Here is a 25,376-nt window from a genome sequence, read left to right as displayed (position 1 = left end):
ATGGTTGTGGACAGATCTTATAGAATTGTACTTTTCCGTTACTTGGGGAGAAGATAAGCCCTGGACGATAAAAATTGCATTTTCAACGAAACCCTTTTTTTTGCTATTTTGGATAGATTTTGGACTAATTCATAAATGATCGTTTGAAAGTATCTTATTTAGAAAGTGAATGGAAGTAGGAAGTAATGTTCTCCCATGCTGTCAGTTCCGTAGAGGAGGTCTCATATGACACCGGATGATTCTTTTAGCATTCCTAACACTGAGTACTCCTTCGATAGCAGATGTAATTCACACTGGTGACCACAGTTCTAGAGAAATCAACCTATCACTTTTAAGACTAGAGTATCAACTGAGGAGCACTTTCAATATGAAATGATTGCTATATTTTATTTAGAACGTATCTATTTTTTTTTTGGTAAATATTTTTTTCTTATTTCTGACCAAAATGAACCATGGTTTGATTTAGCAATCAGTAGTCATTAATCGAGAGTCAACATTAATCCAATTTTAGAACATTTCCATTATCTCACATGCTAGAAACTTTAACTCATCTTTATTTCCTAATGTTAATGTTCATAAATAGTAACCAAATTATATCACAATCATTCATGCTTGAAAATATGATCAAGGTCTCTTTTAACATGCAATATATACTAATAATAATATAATAATACAATACAATATACTCTTTCAACATTATTCTTCTGTGTTCTTACACTTCAAATAAGTATTTCCGTTGAAAACATTCACCCGAAATTCTTCACGATCTCAATACTTTTGAATCATTTTTGAATGAATTCTACATCGCAGAGAGCCTGTCGATGATTTCATTGCCCGCATGAAGGTTTAAATGTAGATTAAATTTGAAGATTAAAAGGTTTAAGCAGAGGATTAAATTGGAATGGAAACAAACGTTGACAAATGTTTCTGATAGCAAATTAAGGGAAATCGGAAGTGACGTCTTCCCTTAAATAGCATCAAGTAGAAATATACGCAGGCAGGATGTGATTTTGACGCGCCTAATCAAGAGCTATCTTATGGCCCCCGAATCTCCACCTGTTTGCCAAACATGTAGAACAGGATTAACTGTTAAACACATTTTAACTGAATGCCGAGCATATGACTCCTTCAAATCATTATATGAGATAAGAGAGGCTCTCCATTCCATCTAGCAGGATAACAAACAAACCGTGGATAAACATTTTTTTTTATTTTCTCCATCATGGCAAGCTCTACATTTTTTTTTATTCCCCTCCCTTGCCATTTCTGGCATGCTGGGTGCAGCAGCAGTGCAAAAAAAAATGTTTATCCACGGTTTGTTTGTTATCCTGCTAGATGGAATGGAGAGCCTCTCGTATCTCATATAATGATTTGAAGGAGTCATATGCTCGGCATTCAGTTATAATGTGTTTAACAGTTAATCCTGTTCTACATATTTGGCAAACAGGTGGAGAATCGGGGGCCATAAGATAACCCTGGATTAGGCGCGTCAAAATCACATCCTGCCTGCGTATATTTCTACTTGATGCTATTTAAGGGAAGACGTCACTTCCGATTTCCCTTAATTTGCTATCAGAAACATTTGTCAACGTTTGTTTCCATTCCAATTTAATCCTCTGCTTAAACCTTTTAATCTTCTAATTTAATCTACATTTAAACCTTCATGCGGGCAATGAAATCATCGACTCTGCGATGTAGAATTCATTCAAAAATCGCCACCTTTGCTGCCCTATCACCAGTGTCTAGGGACGCAGGCCAAAAAACTGTAATACCGTTTCTGTCGGTGAACTATAATTAATAATATGTTTATTGGTTTAGTGGATTAGTTGAAAAAATATTTCTTAAGTTAATTAGGACTGACAAGTAGTCTGTACAGATGACCAGTTTTGTGGGATGAAAAACATTTAAGCTATTGTTGAGTGCAAACATTTCAGCTGGATAGCTACTACATATTGTCGACAAAGAGAATAGGTGCTGGTGAACATTACACACAATCCAGGCCCCGAACCTTGAGGAATTCTTGGAGCCGTCAGTGTAAATGAAGTCGGCGTCACCTAATTTGTCTTGCAGACCAAGGAACTCATATTTATACTTACATAACGGAGTTTGTTTTTTTTAAGTAGCCTTAAAGGGAAAGACAAATTTTAGGGGAGGGAAGTAACCAAGGAAAAGATGATGGAATTAGAGTATCTTGCAAAGTAGGTATTTTTATGTTTAAACTGAAAGCTAAAGTAGAAATCCTGACGGTGTTCTCTTAGTTAAGGCGATTTGTTGCAGCCTATTTGGAAACAGCTCATTAATAGAATGGTTTATAGCTGAGATGATTTTTACAAAATAAATGAGATCAAGTTGTAGTCTTCGTATATCAAGCGGAGGCTCGCCAGCATCGACATATAGACTATAATAGAGCAGGAGCAGAAAGCACCCGTAGCTATTCTGAGCCCCGCATTTTGAACAGATTCAAAAGGGGGGTACTCGATGATGAGTTGTAATCATTACAACCGTAATCCAACTCTCCCCAGCGTTCTCTATAGTGTCATCATACTTGTTCAATTCGCACTCCATCTGGTGTTACCGGCCATTTTCAAAAGATTAAGGGATCGGAGGAAACTTGCTTTTAATTGCTTGATATGTGAGATTCAACTGAGGGTTCTAACAAAAATCAATTCAAGGTACTTGACAGTGTGAGCGAAACCAATTAGTAGATTCTTAATGGTCAGTGATGACATTACATTCGGCTGTCTTTTGCTAAAAAGAAAAGCAACTGTTTTTTCTTGTTAAAACATGGTCATCGTTGCAGAGTACCTGAGGCCCAAAAACGCACCTCAAATTCGGCCTAATTCATTGAGTGACAGGGTCACCCTATCCTTTAGATACACCAGGTGAGGAGTGGCATTAAATTGTCTTCTTGTCCACACACCAAACTATGTCACCTCCAATCCCGTGGTTTTCTTATCAAACCATATCATTAGGTAGAAATAACCCACTCCCAAAGATCACATACGATGGCCGATTATTCATTCGTCCTTATTCAATAGGTTTTCTGTTTCTTATTGAATTTTTGTCAAACAGGCTGATTATCCGCATAATTGAGCTTTGTTAATTTGTCTGCTTGTTCTTTTCCATTTTCCATTTATATCAACATGGCCTGGTATCCAATGCAGAGCTGTAATCCTTCCTCTTTTTCCGAAGATATCTGCCATGTTTCAACACTTCAAGGGTGACTTCATACTTACTGTAGGTAATTCCTGCATATTGGTTTGGAAGTCGCTGAAAATAACCCGCCTCTCATTAGAGGACATCATCTAGTCTAAAAACACATCCATTGAATAGGAATCACCGACTCACAGACTTGCCCTCAATGAGACATGTGTGACATGATGGAAACCATATTTTGACGTGTATAGGCCTAAGAAATATAAAAAAAGATGCTAATAAAATCCAGAATCCAGACAACAAGCAACTTATATTGAGTAGCGAGAGAGGTAATGGCATAATAGAGAACGTACTGTGGCCAAGGGGAAAAAATCTCTTACACCAGTAGAGGGGATAGTACAAGAGCCCAAGAGGAGAAAAAAGGCAGTTATCTCACCCCAATTTTTGATTTGATGCAAACTATGTATAATTACTAGGCAAAATTGATGAGTCTGCCAAGCATAGGTAGGGGGAATAAACAATGGCGCCTGTTTCAAAGCGATAAAAAAACTATTTTTTCATTCGGAGCTCTATATCTTAAAAAGTAGGAACAACCCAAGAAAACCTAAGAGAACGTCATTTAAAGAAGAGTAAATTTGCTAAAATATCTTAAAAAGTAGGAACAACCCAAGTAAACCTAAGAGAACGTCATTTAAAGAAGAGTAAATTTGCTAAAATATGAGCTCTAATAGAGTTATTTACATAGTTTTCGAGATATAGCTTTTTTTAAAGCAACATTTTACAAATATGTTGTATGGGACGTACTGAAAGATCAGTAGTTAGTGAATTTATTTTGAAAAATTTATATCTCAAAAACCATTTGACGTACAGATGTCTATTAGCACTCAAATTAAAGCTAGTTTAATGAGCTATATAGTAGTTTATGATGTTTATCTTCGTAGGAGTAGTAGTTTTCATGAAATTTTCTAAAATAAATTTATTTATAGTTGTTCCGACAAATTTTCATTTGCCAAAGTTATATTCATATTTGAATATCATAAAAACCACAACCCTTACGAAGAAAAGTGTCATAAACTACTTTATAGTAAATTAAATTTTCTTTGTTTTGATTGTTTGCAGACATATGTGCGTCTTATGGATCTAGAGATATATTTTTTCAAATATCCAACATTTTATACGAACAACAAGAAATTAGCATTTTGTGAGTTTATTTTGTCAAATATCATAAAAACTACTACTCCTACAAAGATAAACATTATTAACTATTTTGTAGTAAATTTAACTAGCTTTAATTTGAGCGCTGGCAGATATCTGTACGTCCAATGGTTTCTGAAATGAAGTTTTTCATAAATCAAACTTATTGTCCGCACAATTATAAATCAATTTATTTTAGCAAATATTATGAAAAATACTATTCCTACGAAGGTAAACGTCATAAACTTCTTTATAGTCCATTCAACTAGCTTTAATTTGAGTGCTAATAGACATCTTTACGTCACATAGTTCCTAAGATATAGATTTCTCAAAATAAATTATCTAACCACTAATCTTTTAGTAGATTTTTAAGAAATTTTGCTTTTTAAAAAGCTATATCTCCAGAACTATTGGACATAAATAGCTTTTTTAGGGCCAATATTTCAGAAAATTTACTCTTCTTTAAATAATGATCTCTTAGATTTTCTAGTGTAGTTGGTAGTTTTTAAGATATAGATCTCCGAATGAAAAATTAATGTTTTCAAACAGCCGCCATTTTTAATCCCCCCTACCTATACTTGGCAGACTCATCAATTTTGACTAGTAATTATACCTATGTTTCATTAAAGTAATCAAAAATTGGGTGAGGTAACTGCCTTTTTTTCTTCCCGGCTCTTGTAATAGGATGAGTGTAGTGGATCACTAGAGGTCTTTTCGCTGCTGTCATATACTAATTATATTAATCACCACTATACTAATTATTATTATTAAATTATTATTAATATTATTAAACTTTGTACAGAAATAGTGATTATGTTATGTGCATTAATATAAAATTATTATTTGATTTTAAATAGGTCAATTCCATTCATTAATTCAAATTTTTAATAATTAAAATATGGTCAATATACATTCCAATATTAATATGTAGATATTTTAATAAGGTTTAGAATCTTCAATCCTGCACTAAAATAACAGTTACCTATTTCAGTAGTTTAACCACTATTACATAGTTCCGAAAAAAAAAAATAAAAAAGAGCTGGCCATAAAATGGAAGTGGAGCTGAATTACCATGGTGATACATAAATTTGTAGCCTTAAAAAGAGTAGCGTGCTTGAGTTTATAGCCTACTTAAATTAGCATGCACATTATTTAGAAGGTAACAATTGACAAATAGCCTGAACCAACAGAAAGATGCAAATAAAGTTTCAAAGAATACTTTAACTCGTAGGGTTAATGTATATTCAAACATTTAGGCACGATATTTTAATTTTTAACCATAGGATAAATATTAAAGCTTAATAATGACTTTTTAGATTTTTCACATGATATCTATTTCTATTCTTATTATATCTAATTCACATTGTATCTAGTCCCATTAAAACGCATAAATTACGCATGAAAATTATATATATTTTCAAACTTTATATATAAATTCGAGAAAGTGAAATAATATAATAGCTGATAGTAATGATAATAATGATGATAATATATATTATTTACCATACAATAGAAAATTATTAGAAATACATGTTTTTTTTTTTTGTAAATATGTGTTCTTCAATGTCCACATATATATATAAATCAAATTTCATTACAATTATTTACTTGTTTCTAACGTTTTACTATATAATATCACAACGCTAGGGTGTACATTTTCGAATAATTTGGCGTCGAGTTGCAGGTAGGTAACGTCGGAATGGTGCCGAGTGCAAAGGGTTAAATATATATTTCGGTATTTCTTAATTTGTTTTGCCGAAACACTGGTACACTGAGGTAATAGAATTTCAAATAACTTCTATCGATTTCAGCTTATTAGTTGTTACTCAGTTTAATTGTTTACAGTCGTTAAACCTTGATCATAGTCATACCTGCTCTATTCCATTGAATAGCAGACTGAGAGGCAAGTTGCTACATAAGAGTTTTTCCGATCCCTAGGTCGATCCAGGACTGCAATAATAACTAAATTATCTGACACAGGCGACTTGAACCCAGGCCCGGCAGTTGAAGTCTAACTTGCCTACTATTCATTTAAAAAATTGTATATATTACAAAGGATTTTTTTAAGAACAAAATCCTCTGCATAAACTGATGGTAAGTCCTCAATAGTGATCTTATAGGGAGAAGAGAAGCTAGTATTGTCTTTGAAGTGATGCAATCCTTGGAGCCAGGTGGGAGGGAGCTATATATGATAGGGAAGTGAGCCCGCCACTGCAGTGGTCCAACCCCATCATTCTCTGTGTCACGTCACTGATTGGCTTATCCGAAATCGTAACCAGTGAGTAAATAATATGATAAAGTAAAACTATTTCATTTAATAACATTACTACATTTTTTAGGTGAAGTTAGTTTATGTTTCTAACAAAATATCGAGTTATTATTTACTTCAAACTATTTATGGATCAATAAGCAATTGAGAAAAAAAAAAAATGCCGTACCTTCTATGTCGTCGCTTTCCATTCAATTATTTTTTAATTTGTTCCCTAAGAAGAGAATGGACGGTGGATGGGGTATTCTGGAGGTCACATAGGTTATGGAAACACACTTTCTGAATGGAAAACACTAAATAAAACCATACATTTTTTTTGTATTCTCCTATCGTCAATCGTTAGCTTAAATAATTAAATGAAACATAATTACCGAATTATTATTTCTTTTTAACATTACTCTCTTTAAAAACTTGAAATTATATTTTTAACGAAAACCAATTAGGAACAAGGATTATTAATTATGTTAATGGTTTTTGAATTATTTTTTTCAATTTTTAATGAAATTAAAATTGAATTAAATATGTAGCACTATAACCCTCGAAGAGTTAGTCGTGCAGTACTTAGTAAGAAAGTATTGTTACTAGACCAACGGTTGTGCAAGGAAGTGATTCGGTCAGAATCACGCTCGACCGCCAGATTATTACCCACTTTAACTTTATTAAGGGATACCATTTTAATTTTTAATGAGATTTAGTAGAAAATCCCCTTTATTGAAAAGTATAATTATTGACGGTCACATTAATAAGTATAAGAGATGATGAAAACAAATTAGCTTATAAAAAAAAAAAAACATTATTCAAAAAAATTAGAGACGCCATCATAAATTGTGCGCATATGATATACACTAGACATTCCCGAAGTGGGTGCGTAAAGTGCATATCCAGGGTGAAGCAAGAGATTGCCACTTTCTCAAATATCATAAAAAACAATGAACAACATTAAAATCAACATAACAAACATTCATTGCATTCTATAGATTACTTTACACTGTTTTTTCTTCTTTCTCTACATATTAAACCTCTCTCTCTAAGGATAATTTTGCCGAGATTTCTATTTTTTTTTTTACCTCGACAAGGGTGCCACGAAATTATTTTAGCCCAAGAAGGTTGTTGAAGAAAAAAAAGTTGGGGACCTGTTCATATACACAACCGTTAACAACACCACAGGTGGTAATGTATAAAACTCTAAAAATATGGCTATTGGGTAAAGGCTACATAAGTGTGGGATGTTTCTCGTCGGAACTCCTCTCGTCAGTGATGCTGCCCTTATAGTAAATACAATAATTCGTAAGTTATTAGTTCTACCTATTAATAATATTTATTTATATTATATAATTTCATTATATATTGGATTCGAGGAGTTATCCACAACGAATTCCACTCAGTTAATGTGTATAACTCGGTATCATTATTTAGTCCGGGAAAATTCTATACAATATGTCATAGCAATCCTTCAGATATTTGGATTAATACTTAGTCTTAAGGAGATTTCTAAATATACCAAATTATGTTAGATTTTTACAAATCATCATAAAAAGTTCGCAGTGAAGGTAGAACAATCAGGTCTAGCCTGTTTCAATTTACAGAAACAAATATTGGCTTTCTTTGTTTACCTCCCACTTGACGATCATTGTCAATGATGTACAGGCCACTCTATTGGAACAATACCGTTTTTGAACCAATCGATAACAAATGTGACACTATTAAGCCTATGGTAGTTGGTCATGCGGCATAGTATAACTAATCCGCCTGTCGTGGCCCAGATTATTTTTTTTTTCACGCTTTGTTACGAGATAATTATGAAATAATTAATAATACGTCTCACATTTACAAAATTCTGTATATATAACAAATAAAAGCGACTAAGCTTTACAATTTTTTAGTTAACAAAAATTCAATGAATCTATTCCTTAAGAAATTTTGTAATTGAAGGATTTACTGCTAAAAAGAGTTGTATTCTGACAATTTAAGCTCTTAATAATTTGCAAAAAAAAAAATTTGATCAATTTCTTTTTTTATCCCAACATATTATGACATTTTGTCAGTAAAAAATGTAACATTAAGATGATATATGCACTTTTAGACAGTCGAAGCTAATTCTTTTGTGCTACATAGCAAAATTAGTCGAAGTTAAGTTAGATAAAAGTTATAATAGAGCATTTTTATACTAACCCTCAACGTCGGAGAAAAATACGCGTAAGCGTTTAAGAGGATAGAACTAGATAATGTTCATCTAAATGGAATAATGATAGGTGATATAGATATAGGAGTAAATATATTAGAACAGGTTAATAGGTTTCAGTATTTAGGTTCTATAGTAAATAAGAAAACCGAAATTTATAAGGAATTAAAAGCGAGATTACTGGCAGGAAATGCTTGTTATTTTTTAATTACGAAATTTCTTAACTTGCGCCTTCTGTACAGAAACTTTTTTTTTTTTTTTTTTAATAATTTATTTATTCATATTTACAACTGTATACATATATACACATCAAGTAAATTTGCTGTAAGTGATATTATGACATGATAAAAACATGTGGAGAATCTACCATTGATAGAACTCCAAAAACATTTCTAAAGGAGAAGATCTCGAGGCCATCTTCTTTTCAGACGTCTAGGAGGATTATTAGGTAGTGAAGGAGAAGCCAGGTTAGAAACTAGTTGGTTTGGGAGGTTGGGAAGTTTATTATGGAAGGATTGGTATCTGGCTCTGGCCAAATCGGCAACATAGGGGACAATAAGGTCCTGATGGATGACAGAAACTTAAAAGTTAGGATTTACAGAATAATTATCTTAAATTAAGTGAGGAAAATACCTCATACCTACAAATTACAGGGACGAAAATAAAAATATGTTTTTATCCGAAATTATAACTATTACTGCTTTTTTTAAAAAAAATTTTGTTTAATAATAAAATGCTCCTGACAAGTTTTCGTTCTATGATTTGTATTATTGGGTCCTTTTAATTTCATTTAGTATATAGAAAAAGATAATTACTCAATTTTTTTATAAGTATGTTCTGAAGACTGGAAAGTGTAAGAAATAAAAAAAGATCAGAAAGAAAATCCAAAGTGACGAAATTCAAGCAAGAAAAGTACTATAAAAATATTTCTCGGTGCAAAATTTTAGTATTTCTCTTATAAATTTTAGTACTCTCCCTGAAAAGGAAGATAGAAATATAGGAATATTTACTAAAACTCATGAAACGTTAAATTATTATAGAATTATTATTAAAAATACTTAAAATGATTTTGTAGAGTTAGTTTTGCAGTCAACTGAAAACCTCATATACAGGTTAAGTGAAATTAAAAACTAACAATGCAATAACCATGGTGACAAGAACACATATCTGATTAGTGAGACGGAAAAAAGCACTGCGCATGCGTCTACCAATTAACAATTTAAATCTAGTTAGAACAGACCTTTTATTACTGCGTGACCTCCAATGACTTTATATGTTCAAAGATATTTGGCTTTCCAATAATACAATACATTCATATTACTACCTCATCTTATTTTCATAAACGTGTTTTCAACTTGAAATACGTTTTTTTTCTTCCTCTTACCTTCTTAAGCTATGTCAAACTATTTCAGTGAGGATTAAACCTAGCTGGTGTAAAAGACTATTTAATTGTTAATCGGTATACCAAGTTTTATCAAAATTATTGTAGCTGTTTTGGGGAAAATTGATTTAATAAAGTAGCCTTTTCGGTCAGCCGATTTATTCGAAGATGTTGCTGAATAATCCTAGGAAAATAATAGCTTTGAATAAAATTTCATTTTTAGTTATTGAGCTAGGCTGTTCGAATACACACATACAATCACCGATCATTTTGTAAAACTTGGTCATTTCGACCCAAGAGACATCAAAACGAGTATTACCGTCGAGAACCTGAATACACTATTTTTCACAATCGCAATACTTCTTCTTACTATATATTCTATGAACATTAAAGTGAAAGTAAAAAAGGAATTAGCCACTTTTTTTTATTATTATTTATTTTTTGAAGTCAAGAAAGTGTAAAAAATAAAAAAAATATCAGGAAGAAAATAAAGTTCACACCTAATTAATAGAAATTTATCCAAATTTTGAAACATTAACACCTGACTTACATATTAGCAACTAGAAAAAAAAAATTAGTTACTACAATTTCTTTATTATTTTTTAATCGAATTGATACGAAAATTCACGACTTGAACTCATGAAGAAATAGCATTTAATAGTAAATGTTTAACCAGTATCTTTGAAAACGAAACGAATTAAATTTCAATAAAATTAAAAATTACAAAATTAAATTAAAATTAAATAAACTAATTGTATTTTTTTTTTGTGATTTGTGATTTTTACTAAGGGTATAATATAATAATATACACTATAATAAATACTAACAGATAAAATTAGTTTTATTGTAGTTTACGATACGGAATTTTCAATTCAAATTTATCTTTTTCTCCGCCTCAAATATAATGATTTTCAAAGTGTACTCAGGTCAGGCCAACAGCATCATATACAGCATCTTCAACGACCAAGAGACCAAGTGATGTACTCAGATGTATAGTGAGACATACTTCACTTTAAAGAGCAAAGACGGACTACAAATGTAGACATTCGAACTTCTGGCAGTTACAGAATTTATATTGAGGAGATATATTGAACTTTTTTACTGCCTCCAGTACTACCATTATTCAGGACACAGACACTGACACCGACAGGACAGCCACAAAGGTGGCAGACTCAGACTCTACTGAGGACTACTAACTTACGCACAATAGACATTACAAAATGTAATGAGCCCTATCACTAGACAGCAGACTCAGCCCATATTCTAATTTTCAGGCAAATCCCTTTTCACATTCCCATCGTAAAATGCATTTGAATGAAATACAGTACAAGAGATAAGAGATAGATACCAACCCTCTATATATCAAACCATCTAAATCTATGGGACATAGAAGAAGAAAAAATAAAAAAAAGGATACAGGATTAAAAGCACTTTATAATTAATTTTAAGTTTTATTTTGTTTCTATGAGCTTTTTTTTTTTTTTTAATTTCTTATGTATAAATAAAAACATGTTGAATTCTTTTCATTATATTCTCGAAGGGTTTGTAAGAATATATTTAAATAAAATTATTTACTTGTTATAGCCAAAATATTTATAACAGGAAATTATTAAATACTCAATCAACAAATCAACAAATGAGACTTATACAGTAGCAACTAAATCGAACTCAACCGAGGAATTGTTTTCATTAACGTTCCTTAATGATCACTCATTTCGAATGGAGTGATTAATTGTCAGCTTTGGGCAGGTGTTTTGTTTGTGAAGTTTCGTCAGTAGCTCGTTAAATTATTTATAAACGCATGCGATAACGTTTCTTAAAATGAAATTGCCTTCTGAGTTCTTGCCTAATAAATATTATGTTATGCAATGAAGATTCCCCAGCTTGGAACTATTAATCAAATTGTAAAACTTTATGCAATAATATACCCTATTGACAAAAGCCTTAAGGTATAGAAATCGGAGACACTTAGCATTAACATATAGCTTTTGTGACCCTAACTAAATGTTAAACCCTTCGCAACGTTTATGAAACATGAGCAAAGCGTTTGATAACGTCAGTTTTCTAACATTCCCCAGTAAATAAGTAATCAATAAATGTTTATAAATGAAATTAATATACTTTACCGTAGTTTGGGATAAAATTGTTTATGATTATGAAAGATAAGTTATAAGATTTAACGAGAAAGTTTGCTGGTATATTAAGGATTTTTCTTGGCAATCATCCATAAATACGGTAACTAGATTGTTATTTTGTGGTACAGTACTGTTTTTGAACTCCTGGTCTTACTGTATTTCATTTTCCTTGGAAACAACACTAAATGTACCATATTTCCTAAAATATATTTTCAAATCAATTTACCAAAAAATTCCAGCTTTTTAAATTTTTACTCGTCTTTACTATAAAATAGAAAGTGCATGATGTGTCTAGCTGACAAGAAATTTAATTGAAATCAAGCGCGTATGCAAGATCGGACCGTTAGCCCACTGGAAGGGAAAACGAGCGATTAATTTATACACCGATAACAACAGAAGTTGAGCGAATATGAACGCCATCTTATTAAAACCCAGACTACACCAGACAACTAAACCACAAGGCCACAACAGGCTGCGATAAGCGACATCGAGCTAAACTGAGCTACAATCAAGTTTATGAGAGATCGTTTGATTTAAAACATTGTCGTGCTACATGGGCTCTGATAAACTGATAAAAAAAAAAAAACTTCCTCCCTGTACAGCTTTTCTCCGAGATGACAGGGCCAATCTATTAATTTGGCACCCACAGTCACAGATTACCCCCAGATGATCTTCGAAATTCAACAAAGTTTCTACTGTTCTACTTCCAAATGTGTGTCCAACCACCACAAAATGATGATTGAGACTATATGTCCCAAGAATGATGAGTTGATTTTTTCAATAGTATAAAATCTTATTACTGTTTTTTTTCTTTATGAGGTATCAGCTAAATTTTTTTTTGTTCTTTTTATATTGACCCTGTAATAAGGGGTAAATTTTTTTTTTCTGGTATAGTGAGTTTTCTTCATACTTCAAACATTATTTATTAATTTTACATTAATAATACATTCTTCTTCAGTTCGTTTCAGACTGTTCGTCTATTTTCAAGCATTTTCTCTTTTACTATTATAATCTATTTACTATTGCTTATAGTAGTACTATCTACTATTGCTTTTTCCGTTCTTGTGTTCATGGACGTACGCAGAGGGGAGCTGGGGGGGGAGGGCTCCCCCTAAGATTTTTGGGACACAAGAAAAAAATAAAGAAAATAGTGAACTAATTTGATAGATGATTTCATTCTGGAAGCATGCAATAATGAGTAAGGTAACGTTGTTTAGTTGGCATTTTCACGGATTACAAGATCACAACCACACCTTTGAAGGGACAAATTGAATATACGTCAATTCTTCCGTAAAAAAAGTAAGATTAAGAGAGCGCAATTATTTGTCATATACTTATTTCTAAAAATAATGCGGGACATTGATAAAAAAAATCTTTTTTTAGATTACATTGTTCCTATTATAATTTACAATTTGCCATTTTAATAATCTCAGAAAGTTTGTTGAAAATAAATTAAAGAAGATTGTAGAAGAGGTGGTTAATATTTTTCCCCACAATGCCTCAAGGCTGATGCTCTCATACCAAAGCTATCAAATTTTATTTTTATATTTATTGTGTAGTTTATGCCCGATTTTCAATAACTTATTGTGATTATAGCTAATAAAAATTTTAATATTAATGAATGAATTTTATAAAGTACCCAATCCCGCCTACGCCCATGCTTGTGTTTTTCTTTTATTAAGGGTTTTTTATGTACATGTTTTATTTGTTAAGTGGTCATTTTTGTTTAAACACTTTTTTTATTTATTAAAATTTTTGTTTGAAATATGCCACCTTATCTTCTTCTAAAATTATTTGTGTAAACAGTTGTGTTATCTTTACGTATATTGGACTCATGCTACCCATCTTACCATGTATTAGCTTATATTCACTTTGGTTCTTAATTACTATTTCTGTTTATGTCCTTTACTAGAATCATTTATGAATATATTTTACTTATGATGTACGTGAAATGTGCTCCTAATTTATGTGTTATTATTTACTACTTGTTATATACTTTTTGTGATGTGTATTGGTTCCAATACTTTCTTATTCTATTGTTTTAGCATTATCTATTATTTCAAATTTAAAATTATGATTATTAATAATTTATTTGTATGTTTGGATAATGTTTGCTGATGTGTTTACATTTTTAGAGTTTCATTCATTCATTTTATATTATTTTATTGTGCTTTCTGGGTTTTGTGATGTCTCTAGTACAATAATTGATGATTCACAGTTGGAATTTTATTTTATATATCACATTTTACTTTTATTTGTCTTATTTATTATTATACAATTCCAGATTTTTTCAGAAAAAATAAAATAAAATAAATGTAGATCGTCAGGTTTTCAAATTATTGGGAGGGATAACATCCCTCTCTTCCTTAACGACGTTCCTGCTTGCGCATATATAGCCCAATAATGTATATCAAATCTTCCAAACCAATAAAAAAGAAACAAAGAAGTCAGTAGCTTAATTGCACTGGAGAAATAATTCACCTCTATAAATTAACTGGCGAAGATTGCAATTGATGTAACGGTGCTAAGAGCAACGTAACTGACTATTATATCACCGCGACCCTTGGCACAGGCTCGTCGTGATTCAGCATGATAATGGCGATTTATTGTCCTGTCAACTCCTCGGGAGCCGTCCTATCGTTCTGTTTCACTGTGCGAGGTGAATGTCGCACTGATTCGTAGTAAACAGTAGTAAAAGTTTTCAGGAAGGTTTAATCCAAACAAATCGGTTGTACTTTCACTTTCCAATTTTTTACTTTAAGCACTTCACTGGTCTTAAAACCAATATTATCTTGGTGAGAAATTTAATTGAACTTTCAAGCACGTAATGGGCAATGTATATAAATATATTTAACCACGAAATTTCCCATTTTTTTTTTAATATATAATTAATAATAATAAAGTCGTAATTATTGATATATGTTTAACTAACATGTAGGAATGTTTAATTTTACAGCAAGTAACTACTACTAGTTAATAATGCTCATATTACACAAATTTCAACCTCACACTAAACTTTGAATTGAAATCCTGGATAGTTTCAAGACAGATATTTTTTTTTATATATATAATTTAATTTGTTGTTTAAGACAGCTTTGTTTATCAATTATATTTAAATAATATCCATATAGTCGCAAACTGTTTATTTCCTAGTATCTCCCACCTTTCAGCCATTACGGCCATTCTCAAGGATCTATTGATAAAAAATTTCAATTACACTCTAACCATTAAAAATTATTTTTAAAAAACATTTTGAATCATGAATTATCCTACCTTATTTATATCACAGCTAACATTGTTACCAAAATGTTTGCAGGGCATTCTGCCTTTGCCAAAAATAAAAAATGATTAAATTTGAGAAACACTTCACTGATCAATAAAATTTTATCGTAATGTGTTAAATTACCTATTATTATCCAATTTAACTATTCTGATTCTATTCAGTTTATCTATACAATCATCAATTTGTCAACAATATATAGTTTAACCTACCTCACATATCAGGATTGCCATATTCTCATGATATTTCTAGTTTTATTGTAGTTAATTTATCTCTTTATTTTAGAATTAAAATCCAACCAAATTTAACTATTATTTATCTTATATATAAACATTTTGATTACAAATTAATTTTGCTTAAAATGTCAGCATCAAATTTCTTGTACCTGATTAGAAATTAACAGTATAATTGTTTTTATCCAATATATAAATAGCTACTAGCATTTTTTCTTTTAATAGGTATTATTTTCTTTATGTAAAACAATGATAAAAATATTTAAAAAATAATGATATTTTTTGTCTTACTGAGGCAATATTTTTCCGAAATAAATTTCCAAATAAGCCTTTCGGTTGGAAAATTGCCCAACTCCAATCAGAGCAGTGTCCAGAAAATAACATTTAACAATACTTCTCTTTTGAAAAATGACGGCAAAAATCCAAAAATAAAAACAGTTTACTAAAATGTACATTAAGCCCTAAACTATTTATTCAATTCCAAATTGTTATATAGTCAATATTGAAAATACAGAGAATGATTTGACGTACCTAGTCAACTGAAAAGCTCAAAAAATTAAAAAAAGTCATTATTTAATAACCATGGTGACAAGCAAACGTTATCCTGTTGATAAACTGCGTATGCCCCTGCACAGACACACTTTTTATTTAGACACTTCTACAACTTTCTAAACTGAATATTTTTATTTCTGAAAACTTTGGCTTACTAACAAAATATAACACATCCATATTAAAACTCTTATTTTTGAAAATGTATTTTCAACCTAGAAAACAGATTTTTCATAGATTGTAGGAAGATAGTCCGGGTTGCAGTCAATAAAGGTATCAAAATATTAAAATAAAACTATTTATTGTTAACCAATGTTTCACCTCACTTTGCAGGGCTTCGTCAGGGCTAAATAAAAAAACAAGATACAAACATTAAAGAATTGGCAGAACATTAAAATAAACAAAACATTTAAGAACAATTGTTATGTTTATAAAGTATATAAAAAAGAAATGATGATAATAATAATAATTTTTTTTTTTAACTTCATTAAAATATAAATATAAAGTTGTGCTGCCCAACTTGATTGGGCTGCTATTTACACAGCATACTTATTTTAGTCTAATCAGATGATATTTTTAATCGAACAACAAACAGGCCTATACAAGTATACAATACTAATTACAAAAACTAGAAGTGTACTACATTAGAACAGGACTTTTTTTCTTCTTTGTTTCATCTCTTTGCTCTTTGGTTCTTTTTACTTTTTTTTCTGTTTTTCTTCTTTTTTTTTAATCCTTTTTCTCTTTTTCCTTCTTCTCCTTCCTTTCTTTTTCCTTTTTGTATTTTGGTTTTAAACCAATGTGTCTTTAACAGAATAATGGTTAGAATAGTGATAGACATATGAGAAAATATAAGAAAGATACTTAAATAACAAATACAAACATAAGGAAGTATACATGTAGGTGGATGTTATTATATAGGTCCTTACATTATTATTATTTCTTTTTTATAGGATTTATAAAAACAATTGTTTTGAAATGTATTTTTATTTTAATGTTCTGTCAATTCTATAATGTTTGTATCTTGTTTTTTCATGTAGACCTGGCGAAGCTCTGCAAAGTGGGGGAAACATTGGTTAACAATAAATAGTTTTCTTTTACTACTTTGATACCTTTATTGACCACCACCCGGACTATCTTCCTACAATCTACTTCATATGGTCAATTATCTTCTTCCAAAAGGATTTTTCTGTTTATCTCATTAAGTTAATTAACAAATCCTTTCTTAGTTTATAATTATCGATTTTTTACTAATATAAAAAATTTGAAATGGTAAATTATTTCAAACAAACAAAATTAAAAGTACTTGAGAGGAATATTTTAAAAAAAAATCACATTATGTCCTGTCAAACTATTCAAACGAAAATAAGATCTATTTGATATTAAAGATAACCTAATCTTATATTAATATGGGTAATTGGGAAAAATACTAAACCAATTTCATCACGCAAAGTTTTATATTTTATTTGGTGTAAAAGGTGTAAGTAAGTGTTTCAAAAATTTCGTTATGTTATTTTTACTTGAAAAATCTGGGGAGGGGGGGGGGATTATGGTAGAAATAGGGGATAGGTAAGTATGCCCTTTGACTTCTGATTATCCTGCTCACCACCCTGTCCATAGAGCTGAGCTATATTGTAGTTTTTCAACAAATTTTCATATGATTTAGATTTTTTCTGAGAAATAGCAACTAAATGATTAAGATAATATATATTTTCTGATGAACAGGGCTTAAACAAAGAAATTAATTAAAACGGAGAAAAATATATAGTGCTTTCAATATACTCCAGCTTATTATGGTATACATTAAGTTTTAGGTTGTCATAGAAAGGTTTAAAGCTATTGAAATAATCAATCCATTCATTATTTAAAGATACTGAAATCACTTATCAGACCAATAGAAAACAGTTATGAATGAAAAGTTTACCAGTTAACTGTAGCTATTACTAGATAGCTTGGTTGTAGCTGTGCTAAAGAAAAAAAAATCGTATTACACAATGAATTATTTTTCAAATTAATATGAGAATCTAGACCAAAACCAAAAGAAACCTCGACTTTATTTATAAAATATTAAACCTTATTGGATGTCTTATTTGTTTATAGAAAATAGTTATCTTTAGCCCAACAGGGAACTGAACAAAAAACATTCACAAGAGAGATTTATAAAAAATAGATAAAACTTTTTCTATTCATTCTTCCATAAGGTACCCATAGCATAGATTTAGAGTAATACCAAACCATACCCTGCTTTAGTAGAGTGCAATTGGAACATAATTACCATAAACAGCTTTTGAGCGATGGCTTCCTAAATCATAAAATACACTGCATTATGTTTTATTTTAAGTTTCAGATTTGTAAAATCAAAGAAGAGTAAATCTGAAGTAATATTCCTTATATAAACCACAATTTATCTAAATGTATTATAAATAACAAACTCATGAATCAAAAACTATTTTTATTTTTTCTTAATGATTCTATAAAAAAAACAATCAACATCTCAAAACTGTAAAAACTAGGTTGCATGTCTCCCATTCTATCCATCAAGGATGTTACCAGCAAAGACTTTATAAAATACTGAGGTATTCTATACAATCCTTTTAATTATCAGAAAACATTTAAAATTACTTTGCACTTAGGTAAGACTTGGTGCAATAGATAGATTTTATTTAATTTTTTCTCCTACACCAAGGGTATGAAAAATTTAAATAAATTTAAGAGATATTGAAAATAACTAAAAAAACCTACACAAAATTTTTGAACATGTATATTAGTTAGTATGACTGTTCAATTATTGTAATAATTCATAAAACTGACATGAAAGACATCTAACTTTATACTTTGTCTGGAAGACATTTAGAATTTACAACAAGAGTAATATTTTAAAAAGTTTTACAAGTGATATTAATAAACTCATGCTCCAGCACTTATACACCATGTTTTATACAATGCTATTTATAATGTTTAGCTTATTTTAAATAGATCATTACTAATAACCAATTAAAATTAATAATTTCAGGCAGTGAAGCTAGTCTTAATTATGTTACGTGAAGGAGTCCTGTTAACTACATGCCTTGGTGAATAATTTATGTATACTGTCACTCTATTTGAATAATTTTTTTTTGTATGATTTGAAAAATGACTATTTTTATTTTACAGTTTTTGCATATGTTTGTACGAAACCTACAGTTCACCATCGGGTAAGTTATCATTCATTCTTTCAGTTATTACTTTTTCAAGTTTTTAGAATTAAAATAATTGATAAAATAATCACTGTCAAATTTTTCACTATGAAATAAAAATACAAGAAATTAGAACAAATAAGTATAAAAACAAGTAATTAGGAAAAACAATTTTCAAAATTGTCACATAATGAACATCTCAATTCAAATTGTTGCAAATTGACCAGAAATTTGAATCTTTCAATTAAGTATACATGCAATCATTTATTAATTGTACCACTATTCCTGCCTGAAAGTGGAATATTCACAGATTCAAAAAATTATATATTATCATTCCATTCATGCCGTTTTTTTGTGGCATTGAATATCCTCTTATATTTCTTAATATTTTTTATTAACAGAATTAATTACAATAGACAGATGCATTTCTACAATCCTGCAAACTTTAATTAAAATAGTTGGATTAAATTTATGTAAATACTCTTGTCAATGTAAAACCAGCGGAACGGCCCCTCTCCGTTCCAATAATCCACTAGCGTAAGCCAACCAAGTTACAACCTTCATTGGACCCCTCACCTAACCTTATAATGCCAAAAGGCAATCCAAGGTATTCTTAACACCCAGCTATACATATAGCATACCTCCTATATGTATGTACCAAATATTCACTAACACCATTACAGGAGGGTATGGAAAAAAAAATAAATGTCAATGAATCAAAAAATTCTGTCTTAGCTGTTTGGAATGAAAACCCTGCTTGTAAATTGAAACACATCAAAAAAGTAGTAAAATCATAGTCTTGATTAATTTGAAAATAGGCCATATTTGCCTTACAAATTGGCATTTATAAGAAAAATGCTACCTTGATCATTGTCTTCCATTCTTTTGGATATAAATGTTTTTGAGGAATTCACTCACGTGATGTTTTCACAATGAACAGAATTTCACTGACCCAAATTTATCTGATGTTCTTTATGATAACAAGGCTTCAGTCAAATTCACTTTCTCCAATTTTAAATTATTTATTTTTAATACCAAAATATATAGACCGCAGGGGGAGGAGAGGAGGATTGGAGGACAGGGGTTAATAAACCTGAGTGAGAAAAACAAAATTTAAAGAATGACAACTTCGAAAAAAATCTGTTTTTATAACTGAGTCTCACTTTTTTTCCCTTGAGTACAACTATTTATAGATAGTGTTATTTATTTAAGGGGCATCTCTAGCTCAGGTGGTTGAGACGCAGATCTTAGGAATTTGAGAACTGCAGGTGGTGCCGGTTCAAATATGGCCTGGGGAGTGGACTTTTTTCATTTTGTGGAATCTCAATGAAGTGAAAAACTTGACCCCACACAATGGTTATAATAAGTTAGTCTCCTCTAGATAAACTTCCAATTATGTCAGAATAGAATAGGAAGAAGGAAAAAAAAAAAAAAAAAAAAAAAAAAAAAGGGGGGGGTTATATATTTATTTTTAAATACATTTATTAAATATATATATTTTTTTTAAACAAACCAAATCTCTGCAAAATTTTTCTAGTTCAGAAAAATATAGTCATTCGTGATCTAATGGTTTAATACCTATAATCCAAAACCAAAACAGAAATTTCATATTCCTCGATGATATTAATACCTCGCAAAATAAATAATTTTAGATAATTCTGTCGCCAGTTAAAAAAAAATAATTATTTAGTTATTTTAACTGAATTGATAATTTGAGAAATGTCACTATATTAGTTTCCATTAAATCAATTCTCAAGAATCAGAACAAAGATCAATCAGAATTTTATCACATAATACAGTTTAATTTTTGGAATTTGTATTAAATTTATAAAGTTAAGACAGTTATTTTGGGATTAGTCAAAATGTTTTTTTAATGTTTATTTCCTTTCATATTTAAATGAATCAATTATTTGATATTTAGGGCACAGTAGATCCTCAGTTTAAAAATATTTAATCCCTAGGTTAACAAATATTTTCTTGATAATATTTTTGTATTATATTCCGCTCAAGGCGAAGAGGTGGGAAGACTTTCCTAACCTGACCTTCACATTTGACTGTGCTGATAGGGCAGTTGGCTTTTACGCAGACACCGAACATCACTGCCAGATATTTCATATGTGTGATGAAGATGGACGGAGGATACCCTACATATGTGCCAATGACACTAGCTTTAACCAGCAGTACAGAGTTTGTGACTGGGACTACAATGTTAACTGTGGAGATGCACAAAGTTGGTAAGGATTGTTAAGAGTTTTTTTCTTTTCTAATTTCAAAATATAATCACAACATGAAGTAATGAGCAGGAAATAAATAAGCTAAATTTAAATTCAAAGACTTAAGTTTATCACTATAACGAATGTAATTTAACACAGGTGGGTATTAATAGAAACCTGTACCACTGCAACCCATGAAGGGTCAGAGCTTCAATCCTTTTTAAGGAAATACTAATCTCAACCATCAAGTTTTTTAACCAATTACCTAATTTCATTTTTTTATCTATAGTGTATTCTCCCTATAATTTATATCGAGTTCTGCATTAAAAGTTCAGCATAGATGTTCAAGATTTACTGGAAATTAAATCCTACTTTCAAAGTTGATCTGGCTGGATTGACTCTTGCAGTGATGAGTGACCTGGTTTCCAACATAAATTGATCAATTTAAAAATTAACTGCCCAGATTATTCAAAACTCCCATAAAAATTTAATACTCCCATTCATAATGTGAGACATTCAAATGACTTTAATGTTCCTTTTACCAGAAAGAATTGTACCTGTAATCCTTCTATTAATAGAATGCTAAGGAAAGAAAACACTGTTTATTGTGATATGTTTTTGATGCACTATATACTAAAAAAAAAATATAATTACCGTCTAATTATTTTTTCTGTGACAGAAATATTTTAAATGGATAGTTTCTTAAATTATTGAGTTTTATGAATGTTCCAAATTACTATCATGTATGATTTAAATTACTCTGGTGAATGCTTAAATTATTGTTATTGCTTTAAAGTTCTTTTATCCCCTTAACTAATTTAGTTATTTTAATTTACACATTTGTTCAATTTTATTTTACATTCAGTTATTTTATATATACATTTTTATTAGTTTGTTTCAGTTTTACTATAAATTTTGATTAGTTATTAATTATATTTGGTGTGTACTCTGTTATTATATTAGGACTTCTGTCCTGTTGTTATAATAAATAAATCAAATTTATTGAGCCCCTTGAGCCTTGGGCTCTATTATCATGGGTAAGCAACGCACCTCTATTTGGGGTCTGTGCTATTGACTTTCAACTTGAGTTCAATAGTAAAGGAAGTGTGCACTGGGCAACCTTTAAAAAAAACAGATTGATTAGGGAAACTTTTTTTTATTTTTGTGTTCACATACAAATGTCTACTTTGGAAAAATCCTCACTATCTGATTTAGGTAGCTTTGACGCAGCTGTGCACGAACATTGAGTAGTTTGTTAATGTGTTAAAAAAGTAATTTTCCTTCATTACATTTGATAATTTTTGATCAAAAAATATGTGTATTGACTCAAAATCATTAGTTGTTTTCTGTTTTATTTAGCTTATAATGAACGGAAGCTCTAAGCTATATACCTTAAAACTTAGTAAAAAATCTAATCTAAAAAGATAATGTCAAATTATTGAACCATGAGTCTACTATATATTATAGCTTATGTCCTCCAAGGTACAGATAAATGATCAATCACCACATCTTCCATATTTCTTTTTCTGAATTTTAGATATATTAATTCTTGATGAATAGACTATAAAGATAATGAAAGTTAATTTGGGCAGAGAGGCTGTACTCATTTTTTTAATGTATTCCTACTAATCATTTAATACATTTTCAAATTTATTTTGTGTTATTTATTAATCAACCATTATTATGAGCCCTATCTATAAAAATACTGCCTAAAGTACAATTACTTTAATTGTACCTCGGGTCATAAATTAAAAAAAATATTGTTTTTAGTCACAACATAGTGAATGAATATTTTAAGAATATGTCTAAGTAACTTCAAACCATGATAAACAATTATGAAGAAGATGGTCTAGGGTGCAGTCACAAGCAAACAAAAAAATAGTTAACAGCTATTTATTTGCCGACGTTTCAGCCCACTTTATCTCCACAAAGTCTTTATCAGAGCTAAAGATACAAAAACAACTAAAAATATTTTGACATAATAGGATAAAATACAAAAGGTAAATTAAGGTAGGGTTAAAATCATGTAAATATGAGTGAAAAGAAAATATACAAATGAAAGAAAAGAAGAAATAAATTAGACATTTGTTCTTTACTCATTTATTATTATTATAGATTTTATTTGTATTTATTCTTTCTCAACCTTTAGGTCATCTTAACTTACTTCTTTATTTTCTGTTTTTTTTAGTGTGTTAAATTTTGTTTTCTCATTGCTACTTTTCTATTTTTAATTGTTAAAAGGTCTCCTTTTTATTTTCAACCTATTTTTTTTTTATATTCTTATCATTGTCTATTTATACTACTTTATGTCTTCTTTTCTTTTCACTTATATTTACATCCTTTTAACCCTACCTTAATTTACTTGTTGTTTTTATCTTATTTATATTAAAATATTTTTAGTTGTTTTTGTGTCTTTTTAGCCCTAATGAGAAGCTCTACAAAGTGGGGCGAGGCATCGGTAAATAAATGGTTGTTAACTATTTTGTTTTCTTGTGACCACACCCCTGACCATCTTCTTCATAATTTGAATTAATTTGGTCAATTATATAACATGATTAATAATGCTCTCTTTTAAACTTTTAAAAAGAGTTGTTACTTCAGAAGCTTAAGCAGAATCCAAAAAACTGATTTTCCCTGATTAATTTGTAGCAAGTACTGTAAGTTTTAATTTTCTTATTGGTACCAAAGCCTTTCCGAATACATGAATACTCAGTAATATGCATTATGTTCTTAAAAATACATTTTTTCCTTTACCAGTTGTGTTAATAAGAACTATAAAAATAAAATCTTAATACAAATTCCATGTTGCAGGTACTACCTAAACGAGTTGACTTACGTCACTGACCCTCCAAAAGAAACTACCAAGTCACCGTGACTGGACGACCGTGGATCGTATAACTGAGCCAATAAGATCTCTGGTTCATCTTTCGGATCAGTCCAATGTGTATTTATTGGTGAATGTAATACGTGCGACAATGAAGAAAATCAAAATGGACGATAATGTTGCCCTATTTATAATGAGCTATGCTACTGCCATATTTTTATACCTTTATTAAATAAACCTTTTGTTTAATACTTATGATTTGAACCATTTTGTCTAAACGTTACGTTATCTGTATGCATCTGACAATATCGTTCAAATTTACAATGTATTTATTATAAAGTACTCTTTTATAATAAAATTATATTAAATATTTGATGAAATATTTATTTCCATTACATTTGACGTAACCTCTATAAATAAATAACTTGCACTGATGTTAATAATGTTTATGCTTGGTTAAAAAATCAAAATTAACTTTCAATTTATAAAATTTTTTTTTTTTATTTTAGGAAATTATTAAGTATCTCTGAAACAGGTATTACTTTACAGACCATCTAATTATAAAAATAAATAAGAATGGACAATTTTTTAAACGTTCTGTCATATAAAAAAAAAATGCCACGGATACGACCCTTATTCATGAATGAACCATTGATAATTAAATATTGTTCATGGCAAAGTTAGCTATTAGTTTCAACTATACCTAATTTTTTCCCAACTGTTCCTATGTAAGAAAAAATTCCGAAAGATTTTAAATCTGCATGAGATTGGCAAGGTGCTTGTA

The 25,376-nt window shown here is 30.0% G+C and overlaps 1 protein-coding gene across 1 annotated transcript; it reads left to right on the top strand.

Moving 5' to 3' along the window:
- The first annotated feature begins 6,572 nt into the window (after nt 1-6,572).
- LOC106689824 (U-scoloptoxin(01)-Er1a) lies at nt 6,573-24,962 on the top strand. The gene is made up of 5 exons (XM_014435007.3): nt 6,573-6,628; nt 19,393-19,450; nt 19,533-19,573; nt 21,566-21,789; nt 24,580-24,962. The coding sequence occupies exons 2-5, from the start codon at nt 19,414-19,416 to the stop codon at nt 24,641-24,643; spliced, it is 366 nt and encodes a 121-aa protein (XP_014290493.1). The 5' UTR covers nt 6,573-6,628; nt 19,393-19,413; the 3' UTR covers nt 24,644-24,962.
- Nucleotides 24,963-25,376: the final 414 nt, after the last annotated feature.

This window comes from Halyomorpha halys, unplaced genomic scaffold, assembly GCF_000696795.3.
Source record: "Halyomorpha halys isolate HHAL.00 unplaced genomic scaffold, Hhal_1.1 Scaffold1483.1, whole genome shotgun sequence".
Taxonomy (NCBI): domain Eukaryota; kingdom Metazoa; phylum Arthropoda; class Insecta; order Hemiptera; family Pentatomidae; genus Halyomorpha; species Halyomorpha halys.
Note: the sequence above shows the minus strand (reverse complement) of the source record. Positions and strands in the feature narration are given on the sequence as shown.